This window comes from Saccoglossus kowalevskii, chromosome 1 (assembly GCF_978046115.1).
Source record: "Saccoglossus kowalevskii chromosome 1, keSacKowa6.1, whole genome shotgun sequence".
In the NCBI taxonomy this organism is placed as follows: Eukaryota; Metazoa; Hemichordata; class Enteropneusta; family Harrimaniidae; genus Saccoglossus; species Saccoglossus kowalevskii.
The window spans coordinates 43,893,983-43,906,052 of NC_140641.1; the positions used below are offsets into that span (position 1 = coordinate 43,893,983).

Sequence of the window (12,070 nt, forward strand, 5' to 3'; positions counted from 1 at the left end):
GAGTCTCACACAATAAACACCACAGAAGGCTTACCTGGAGTCTCACACAATAAACATCACAGATGGCTTACCTGGAGTCACTCTCACACAATAAACATCACAGATGGCTTACCTGGAGTCTCGCACAATAAACATCACAGAAGGCTTACCTGGAGTCTCACACAATAAACACCACAGAAGGCTTACCTGGAGTCTCACACAATAAACATCACAGATGGCTTACCTGGAGTCACTCTCACACAATAAACATCACAGATGGCTTACCTGGAGTCTCACACAATAAACATCACAGATGGCTTACCTGGAGTCTCATACAATAAACATCACAGAAGGCTTACCTGGAGTCTCACACAATAAACATCACAGATGGCTTACCTGGAGTCTCATACAATAAACATCACAGATGGCTTACCTGGAGTCTCATACAATAAACATCACAGAAGGCTTACCTGGAGTCTCACACAATAAACATCACAGATGGCTTACCTGGAGTCACTCTCACACAATAAACATCACAGAAGGCTTACCTGGAGTCTCAAACAATAAACATCACAGATGGCTTACCTGGAGTCACTCTCACACAATAAACATCACAGATAGCTTACCTGGAGTCACTCTCACACAATAAACATCACAGATGGCTTACGTGGAGTCTCAAACAATAAACATCACAGATGGCTTACCTGGAGTCTCATACAATAAACATCACAGATGGCTTACCTGGAGTCTCATACAATAAACATCACAGATGGCTTACCTGGAGTCTCACACAATAAACATTACAGAAGGCTTACCTGGAGTCTCACACAATAAACATCACAGATGGCTTACCTGGAGTCTCACACAATAAAACATCACAGATGGCTTACCTGGAGTCTCACACAATAAACATCACAGATGGCTTACCTGGAGTCTCATACAATAAACATCACAGATGGCTTACCTGGAGTCTCATACAATAAACATCACAGATGGCTTACCTGGAGTCTCATACAATAAACATCACAGATGGCTTACCTGGAGTCTCAAACAATAAACATCACAGATGGCTTACCTGGAGTCTCAAACAATAAACATCACAGATGGCTTACCTGGAGTCTCACACAATAAACATCACAGATGGCTTACCTGGAGTCTCACACAATAAACATCACAGAAGGCTTACCTGGAGTCTCACACAATAAACATCACAGATGGCTTACCTGGAGTCTCAAACAATAAACATCACAGATGGCTTACCTGGAGTCTCATACAATAAACATCACAGATGGCTTACCTGGAGTCTCACACAATAAACATCACAGATGGCTTACCTGGAGTCACTCTCAAACAATAAACATCACAGATGGCTTACCTGGAGTCTCATACAATAAACATCACAGATGGCTTACCTGGAGTCTCATACAATAAACATCACAGATGGCTTACCTGGAGTCTCAAACAATAAACATCACAGATGGCTTACCTGGAGTCTCACACAATAAACATCACAGATGGCTTACCTGGAGTCTCAAACAATAAACATCACAGATGGCTTACCTGGAGTCACTCTCACACAATAAACATCACAGATAGCTTACCTGGAGTCACTCTCACACAATAAACATCACAGATGGCTTACGTGGAGTCTCAAACAATAAACATCACAGATGGCTTACCTGGAGTCTCATACAATAAACATCACAGATGGCTTACCTGGAGTCTCATACAATAAACATCACAGATGGCTTACCTGGAGTCTCACACAATAAACATTACAGAAGGCTTACCTGGAGTCTCACACAATAAACATCACAGATGGCTTACCTGGAGTCTCACACAATAAAACATCACAGATGGCTTACCTGGAGTCTCATACAATAAACATCACAGATGGCTTACCTGGAGTCTCATACAATAAACATCACAGATGGCTTACCTGGAGTCTCATACAATAAACATCACAGATGGCTTACCTGGAGTCTCATACAATAAACATCACAGATGGCTTACCTGGAGTCTCAAACAATAAACATCACAGATGGCTTACCTGGAGTCTCAAACAATAAACATCACAGATGGCTTACCTGGAGTCTCACACAATAAACATCACAGATGGCTTACCTGGAGTCTCACACAATAAACATCACAGAAGGCTTACCTGGAGTCTCACACAATAAACATCACAGATGGCTTACCTGGAGTCTCAAACAATAAACATCACAGATGGCTTACCTGGAGTCTCATACAATAAACATCACAGATGGCTTACCTGGAGTCTCACACAATAAACATCACAGATGGCTTACCTGGAGTCACTCTCAAACAATAAACATCACAGATGGCTTACCTGGAGTCTCATACAATAAACATCACAGATGGCTTACCTGGAGTCTCATACAATAAACATCACAGATGGCTTACCTGGAGTCTCAAACAATAAACATCACAGATGGCTTACCTGGAGTCTCACACAATAAACATCACAGATGGCTTACCTGGAGTCTCAAACAATAAACATCACAGATGGCTTACCTGGAGTCACTCTCAAACAATAAACATCACAGATGGCTTACCTGGAGTCTCACACAAACATCACAGATGGCTTACCTGGAGTCTCACACAATAAACATCACAGATGGCTTACCTGGAGTCACTCTCAAACAATAAACATCACAGATGGCTTACCTGGAGTCTCACACAATAAACATCACAGATGGCTTACCTGGAGTCTCACACAATAAACATCACAGATGGCTTACATGGAGTCTCATACAATAAACATCACAGAAGGCTTACCTGGAGTCTCATACAATAAACATCACAGATGGCTTACCTGGAGTCACTCTTAAACAATAAACATCACAAATGCTATAAACTTGGATTTCACAAACATTCTATACCATATGCCTTGATAGTTTGACTGTGCATATAGAGATTAATCAACATACATGTAGCTTTGAATTGCTACCATATGCATAATAATTACATGATATACATTACCTTGCTTGTTGTGGTATCAACTGAAGTCCAGTCAAGGCAGGCACACCAGTGAGTGTCCACACCAGCATCATGGCAAGAACGATCAGCTGAAATTTCTTTGAAAAGACTGATTGCTTTAGTGTCTGTATTGTTAACAGAGTAGTTCAAAACATCTTTCAGCATGGCATGCCAGTCAAATGGTGTTGTGAGTCGATTAGAATTATCTTTTAAATTTATGTATAGTTCAGGATGTGATTGGCGAATGGCTTTAGGAACAAATACTGACATAAATGTGAGTCTTTCTTCCAATCTTCCTTGTAGAGTAGCACGAATGGCTGTGTAGCGGGCACCATGGTCACCAAACATTACGAACAGTGTGTTATCAAAATGATGTGTACTGTACATTTCAGTCAAATAGTTATACAAGTCATTATCAGCCAAGTGTATCATGTTCATATTACCATGTGTTAGCTCTGTCAAAAACATAAAACCAAATTTGCGAATATTTTTATACTTGACTTGGAATTCTTTTAAATAATCAAACATGACTTTGTGTTGTAGTTTAGCACCATCACACAATTTAGGCCGGCTAATACTGTTATAGTCTGGAGTTGACCTTACTGAGGTCAACCAATAAGGACGCATATAATGGTCAGTAGGCTGCTTATCAAAACCAACATATTGTCTATTAAAGGCACCAAGGAATGGTGAATCCTCTGCAAACATTGTAACATAGCCTTGTTCTTTAAATTGCTTCCATATGAAAGGATAACTATCTACAAACCCTGCATCATCCACATTTCTTCTTGCTTCAGGAAGGTTCTCTGCAAGATGTCCTGTCAACATTGGAATCAGAGCAGCTGCCGTGGCATCACCAACAATATTATAGCCATTAAGTACAACAGATTGCATTGTTTCAGTCAAATACTTGTAGGATTTTGGCATTTGTCGAATAAAGTTCATATGTGATGTTGAATCAAATCCTAGAACAATGACATCCAGACCCAAAGCTGATTTTGGTAGAGTTTTGTCAGTGACGCCGGGTATTGGAGAAATATGGGCATGCATATCAAAAAGCCAACTATCATCATACTCTTCATCATTGTCACAACTAACATAAAGAAAGTCAGACTCAATATTGTCTGTCAGCAAAACGTCTTTTTTATGATCAACTTTTTCATCAAGCGCAATGACCTCAGACTCTGTGAATGAACAGACTTCATCAGATTCCCGCAGAATGTATGAATAACTACAGAATGAAGGTCTGGGTGTAGGTAAACTCGAAAGGTTTAAAAAAAGTTTTCTACCAGTCTCATCAACATATGAAAGATCCGGGTGGCCATTCTTCTTTTCACAATTTATTGGTTCTTTATTTTCCATTAGATGCACAATGCTGGTATGAAATGGTTCTAGAACAGGAATTTGACAGGGAGACTCTTTGTAATCATCAAGATCTAATTCAGAAGCATTAGTCTCAACATCAAATATACTGTTTGAGCTGTCTTCATATTCACTGCTCTCCTCCTCCTCACTCTCAATAACATAATTCTTTATATCATGGTCACCTTTTGACACATTAGTTTTCACTGCTGTCTCGAGTTGATGATTTTTTGATCTGTTCTTTTCTTTTGTGACATTTTTTAGTCTTTTCCTGTTAGTTTTAGAAATGGTCGTTTCATTATGCTTTACATGTGTTTTAGCTTCAGGAGATGTTCTTGACTGTGCAGATGCTTTTGAATGAATTATAGAAAATGTGATATTTGATGTTGATTTATTTAGTTGACCTCCAAGTGTATTTTGAAGAACTCTTACAATGATATTATCTGAACCACCGCATATACATGGTGGTTGCATACATTGACAGTCATGTGTCTTTCGCAATATTTGTTTCATACCATACAAGTTGAAAATAAACAGCAGCAATGCCACACATAGTATGACAACAAATATCTGCTTCAGTGGCTTGCATGTTTTCATGGTCATCCTATTCTGCACCTGCAGGACATACAAAGTAAGGAGAATTAGAAATGATCAGCAAATTTTACTCCAGCCTGTAGCCAATTAGAACACAGTTCATAAAACATTGTCAGTGAAATGATGAACCTAAGGTTACAACAAGTTATGCCATTTCAAAAGCTGTGTGCTGATTGGTCAGACAAAATTCTCCTCACTACTACAGATCAGTCTGGGCATAACTTAACATTTAAACTAGCTTTTAGCTTAGCTTGATTTCAAAATCACCATATATGTACAGTACAGTGTGAGTGTAACTTAAAGCGAACCTAAATGCAGCCTTAATTTATAGTTGTGTATATTCTAAACTGTATTCAAAATAATATTGCAGTGGTTTAATGTTGTTTTAATTATAACTGTAGCTTGGATAGGCATTTGAAGTGCTTGCAATTAAACACCATGGAGGCCATTCATGGAGGGGAATAAATAACGAACGAACATATTTAACATCCGGGTACTTTTCAAAGCTATGACGTTTTAGTATCTGATCACATTTGTATACGCCATTGTACATAGCCGTTCATGCTGCCAAGCATTGTGGGACACTACTAGTATAAACTCAACTTTTATATGCACAATGTGCTTTTTTTTTAATACAAAAATTCTGAAGAATTATTTTTCCCACTGTTTACAATCAAATTAATGTGGTCTGGGTTAGAGCATTATGCATTTGAACCACAGTATTCTGAAAGTGGAAGGCCAACTTTGTACTTCCCCGATCATAAGCCCCTCCCGAGTATGAAGCCCATCCCTCTATTTTTACTAGGTATTTATCGAGGTGAGGGCATTCACAATTATAAGCCCAGAGTTTTCTATCGATTTCGTAGTTTGCTATCTTTTTCCCAACATCGCCCAGTTGTGACGTCATATAGCAGTTGAACCAAAACTCGGCAGCCGTGAGGCGTCCGTGTCACCCCAGGGCAACAACACGAACGCACAGACTATTTGAACTAACGATTAAATGTCTGCACTTCTTTTTATGTCTAGATTTTTTCATTTATTTTAGCCTCATTTTCACATATACATGTATCTTGAAAATTGTACAAGATAGTTGCTGTTAAACAGTTATTGCAGCCACAAAAAACAAGGATTTAAAACAAAGACAACAACAATGAGAAGGACAGACATTTCCCTCTCATAAACCTTTCTTTCATCTAATTATACAGGCAAAGTAAAATTATCTCATGTACGATTGTTTTGTTTTTTTATTTGATATAAACTTTCAATCTAAGCTACTCAGTATCCAATAACATTCAATTACCTTAAGTTTGTGTTGGTAGCATGTTTCTACTCAGAGACAGACATCTGTTACATTCAATTACCTTAAGTTTGTGTTGGTAGCATGTTTCTACTCAGAGACAGACATCTGTTACATTCAATTACCCTAAGTTTGTGTTGGTAGCATGTTTCTACTCAGAGACAGACATCTGTTACATTCAATTACCTTAAGTTTATGTTGGTAGCATGTTTCTACTCAGAGACGGACATCTGTTACATTCAATTACCTTAAGTTTGTGTTAGTAGCATGTTTCTACTCAGAGACAAACATCTGTTACATTTAATTACCTTAGGTTTGTGTTGGTAGCATGTTTCTACTCAGAGACAGACATCTGTTACATTCAATTACCTTAAGTTTGTGTTGGTAGCATGTTTCTACTCAGAGACAGACATCTGTTACATTCAATTATCTTAGTTTGTGTTGGTAGCATGTTTCTACTCAGAGACAGACATCCGTTACATTCAATTACCTTAAGTTTGTGTTAGTAGCATGTTTCTACTCAGAGACAAACATCTGTTACATTCAATTACCCTAAGTTTGTGTTGGTAGCATGTTTCTACTCAGAGACAAACATCTGTTACATTCAATTACCCTAAGTTTGTGTTGGTAGCATGTTTCTACTCAGAGACAGACATCTGTTACATTCAATTACCTTAAGTTTGTGTTAGTAGCATGTTTCTACTCAGAGACAAACATCTGTTACATTCAATTACCCTAAGTTTGTGTTGGTAGCATGTTTCTACTCAGAGACAGACATCTGTTACATTCAATTACCTTAAGTTTGTGTTGGTAGCATGTTTCTACTCAGAGACAGACATCTGTTACATTCAATTATCTTAGTTTGTGTTGGTAGCATGTTTCTACTCAGAGACAAACATCTGTTACATTCAATTATCTTAAGTTTGTGTTGGTAGCATGTTTCTACTCAGAGACAGACATCTGTTACATTCAATTATCTTAAGTTTGTGTTGGTAGCATGTTTCTACTCAGAGACAGACATCTGTTACATTCAATTACCTTAAGTTTGTGTTGGTAGCATGTTTCTACTCAGAGACAGACATCTGTTACATTCAATTACCTTAAGTTTGTGTTAGTAGCATGTTTCTACTCAGAGACAAACATCTGTTACATTTAATTATCTTAAGTTTGTCTTGGTAGCATGTTTCTACTCAGAGACAGACATCTGTTACATTCAATTACCTTAAGTTTGTGTTGGTAGCATGTTTCTACTCAGAGACAAACATCTGTTACATTTAATTATCTTAAGTTTGTCTTGGTAGCATGTTTCTACTCAGAGACAGACATCTGTTACATTCAATTACCTTAAGTTTGTGTTGGTAGCATGTTTCTACTCAGAGACAGACATCTGTTACATTCAATTACCTTAAGTTTGTGTTGGTAGCATGTTTCTACTCAGAGACAGACATCTGTTACATTCAATTACCTTAAGTTTGTGTTGGTAGCATGTTTCTACTCAGAGATAGACATCTGTTACATTCAATTACCTTAAGTTTGTGTTGGTAGCATGTTTCTACTCCGAGACAGACATCTGTTACATTCAATTACCTTAAGTTTGTGTTGGTAGCATGTTTCTACTCAGAGACGGACATCTGTTACATTCAATTACAAACTCTTGATTTTTATTAATATCTCCATAAATATATGAACAAGTTATACAAAACTTCAACTGCAATTATATATTGGTTGATAATATTTCAAAGTTTAAGAATGAATGAACAAAAATGACTTGAGTTATCTTGGCTATAAAGAAGTGCTTACAACAATGTGGATGACAACGTCAGACATTGTATCTACTATACAGCACATTATGATTATTGGCATGGTAATTCAAACTAATACATAAATATTAAAGTCACTGATTATTTTTCTGTCATCACACGGAATTACTGAAAAATTGTCACTGTAAAAAGTTAACTAATACTGCCAATTTTAGAAGTGTGGATTCAGTTACCTGGCAAATTCATGCACAGCTCCTTAGCATGGCCTAAGAGGTCAAAAACGTTAGCCTGTGCTAAGAAAACATTGGTGAAATCTAATCTGTTTTTAAGACTCGGACCAGACCTTAGCACAGGCTAACGACATTTGCATGAACACTTAGCACCAAGAAAGCCATTGTAATCAATGGTAATTTAGAAAATTGACTATTATATTCAAAGCTATTCATTTCACTACACCATTTTCGACATGACAATCAACAATGATACTCCTTACCTGTTATTCTGCAATCTGCACTTTCTTGGCCCGTGTTGGTGTAGCCTGAACACAACTATTGCTTCAATTTCCCACTTCTTCTGAAAACAATTGTGTTTGATTTACCAAGATTAACTTTTAATTTCCAATAATTGTGCAGATTGTACTTTAAAGCATTTATAGTGTATGCGTTCTTCAACCTTCACAGATATCTTTAACTTTATTACACAACTGCACCATCGTAGGGTGCTGTATGGTAAGGATACAGATCAGAAAAAAACAAACACAAATAAACAAAAGACAACAAAAATTTCAAAATTACAAACAAAACAAAATAAAGGATATATATAAAAAAACGTATTACGATTAGGTTTTATAAATTGTGTTTTTTTAAGTATTTTGCAAGTGCAGTACTACTACTTATAATGCAGGTGAATATTAAATTTCGGTTAGTTGTACTACACATTTTTAATTTACAGTCTTCTAAGAGGGTATTTCTTTCTTGAGTGAAGAAGCAACAGTCAAGGATGAAATGTTTTCCATCTTCTACAGTACCTGTGTTGCATTTTTTGCACAATCTGTAGTTTGCCTCAATTTTTGGAAATTTTCTCCTGCCTAAATCTATTTCCAAATTATGGTCACTAAGTCTAAACTTGGTAACCATTTTTCTCAAATTGAAGTCCTGAGTTTCTGTTAAATATCCTTCAAATTCATATTCCATTTTAAACAAATTATACGTTTTAAGTTTGTTTCCTCATGGAACTACAAACCTGTTCCATGGGACATTTACCATGTTTGTATATATTTATTTTTTTATTTTTCTTTCAACAATTTTGTTAATTCAGTGATGTTTCCCACATTATATATTTTCTTTACTTCAGATAATTCAGCATGTCCAAATATTGTTTTAACATGTTTTATCCAGCTTGAGTTTGAAGACACTGTTTCTTTAAGTGCACTTTTTAGAATATAATTTTCAGGTAACAAAGACAATCTGTGCCAATATTTAATTAGTGATAAAGTTGCCTTAATTCTTATAGGAATTCTACCAATTTCGTCTCTTATACTAATCAATGGTGTTATTTTACTAACATCTAAAATAAACCGGTAAAAGTGGTTGCATGCTTGCTCCAAGTAATTGTTTTCATTCGTAATTTCATTGGCCCAAATCTCTGACCCATCTAACAAAATTGGAGAGATGAGTTGATCAAAAAGTTTAAGGCTTAGTTTTGTAGAGATCATTTTATGATTTAGTATAGTGTGACGTATACTAAATAAAGCTTTCATAGCTTTATTTTTTAGATTTGACTGATTTATTTAAATTTACCATTTGGTGTGAAAATGGTTCCTAAATAACAAAACTCCTTAACAGATGTTATCTATTCATTATTTATTTTGAAATTCATATTTGTTACTAAACAATTACTGTTGTTAAATATCATTACTTAAGTTTTTCTAACATTAACATTTAGGTACCATTTTGTACAATAATCATTTAGTTTGATCAGACAGTTTTGTAGACTGTCCGCGGACTAAGAAATAATTGCCAAGTCATCCGCGTACTGAATGCAATTTACCAATTATCGAGCAGAACACCATACAGAGCTCACCCCTATCAGAGCCACGGACTGACTAGAGTCCCTGTATGCGTTTGTTTGAAGATCAGACCACGCAGACGCACACATTAGCAAATTATTTTTATAAATACTAGCCAGCATATATTCGCTACTTTACCATGTGACGACCAGCTGTCACCAAAAACTGTCCATGACATTACAACATGGCATACCCGAGTAAAGCCAGAAAATAGTGTTCGTCCTATACTTACGGTTTTGGTATTGCAATTGAAGCAATGGCTCGATCCGGCGTACAACGTGTAACACCATATGTGGCAGCTTACACGCGTCACATTTCAGGTTTTGTTACATCAATACTTTACATATTCACCGAATCCGTTGTCAGTATCACCGAAAAGAATGCAATGTCAACGAAAATAGCCTCTCTAATTCGGACAACTTAACGACACAGCACGATTGGAATATCTGACACATGACATGGCGTGAGAGTGCGCCCTCTATGAGACGCGATACCATAGTGACGTCATTCAGACAACAACCTGTTTCCAAAAGTAAAAACCTAATTCTTTCACTCATATATGCTGCCTAAATTAATAAGTAATATCATAATTATCTTAATCCATACAATGACTAATTTAATAAGTAATATCATAATTATCTTAATCCATACAATGACTAATTTAATAAGTAATATCATAATTATCTCAATCCATACATGTTGACTAATTTAATAGTAATATCATAATTATCTCAAGCCATACATGTTGACAAATTTAATAAGTAATATCATAATTATCTCAACCCATACATGTTGACAAATTTAATAAGTAATATCATAATTATCTCAATCCATACATGTTGACTAATTTAATAAGTAATATCATAATTATCTCAATCCATACATGTTGACAAATTTAATAAGTAATATCATAATTATCTCAACCCATACATGTTGACAAATTTAATAAGTAATATCATAATTATCTCAATCCATACATGTTGACTAATTTAATAAGTAATATCATAATTATCTCAATCCATACATGTTGACTAAATTAATAAGTAATATCATAATTATCTCAATCATATATGTTGACAAATGTAATAAGTAATATCAGAATTATCTCAATCCATACATGTTGACTAATTTAATAAGTTAATATCATAATTATCTCAATCCATACATGTTGACAAATGTAATAAGTAATATCATATTTATCTCAATGCATCCATGTTGACAAATTTAATAAGTAATATCATAATTATCTCAATCCATATATATTGACAAATTTATTAAGTAATATCATAATTATCTTAATCCATACATGTTGACTAATTTAATAGTAATATCATAATTATCGCAATGCATATATGTTGACTAAATTAATAAGTAATATCATAATTTTCTCAATCCATATATGTTGACAAATTAATTAAGTAATATCATAATTATTTTAATCCATACATGTTGACTAATTTAATAGTAATATCATAATTATCTCAAGCCATACATGTTGACAAATTTAATAAGTAATATCATAATTATCTCAACCCATACATGTTGACAAATTTAATAAGTAATATCATAATTATCTCAATCCATACATGTTGACTAATTTAATAAGTAATATCATAATTATCTCAATCCATACATGTTGACTAATTTAATAAGTAATATCATAATTATCTCAATCCATACATGTTGACAAATTTAATAAGTAATATCATAATTATCTCAATCCATATATGTTGACTAAATTAATAAGTAATATCATAATTATCTCAATCATATATGTTGACAAATTTAATAAGTAATATCATAATTATCTCAATCCATACATGTTGACTAATTTAATAGTAATATCATAATTATCTCAAGCCATACATGTTGACAAATTTAATAAGTAATATCATAATTATCTCAACCCATACATGTTGACAAATTTAATAAGTAATATCATAATTATCTCAATCCATACATGTTGACTAATTTAATAAGTAATATCATAATTATCTCAATCCATACATG

The 12,070-nt window shown here is 34.8% G+C and overlaps 1 protein-coding gene across 2 annotated transcripts in view; it reads right to left on the minus strand.

The window, feature by feature from the left end:
- Window positions 1–10,537, minus strand: part of LOC100375624 (uncharacterized) — a 51,643-nt gene extending 41,106 nt beyond the window's left edge. The window contains exons 1-3 of one of the 2 annotated variants that reach the window (XM_085502413.1): window positions 10,293–10,537; window positions 8,486–8,562; window positions 2,983–4,956 (exon numbers count right to left, since the gene is read on the minus strand). In XM_085502413.1, coding sequence (XP_085358539.1) covers window positions 2,983–4,944 — 1,962 coding nt within the window. In that variant the 5' untranslated portion in view covers window positions 4,945–4,956; window positions 8,486–8,562; window positions 10,293–10,537. Of the gene's footprint in view, window positions 1–2,982; window positions 4,957–8,485; window positions 8,566–10,292 lie in introns of both variants that reach the window. The other variant, XM_085502411.1, reaches the window with a different exon arrangement.
- Window positions 10,538–12,070: the final 1,533 nt, after the last annotated feature.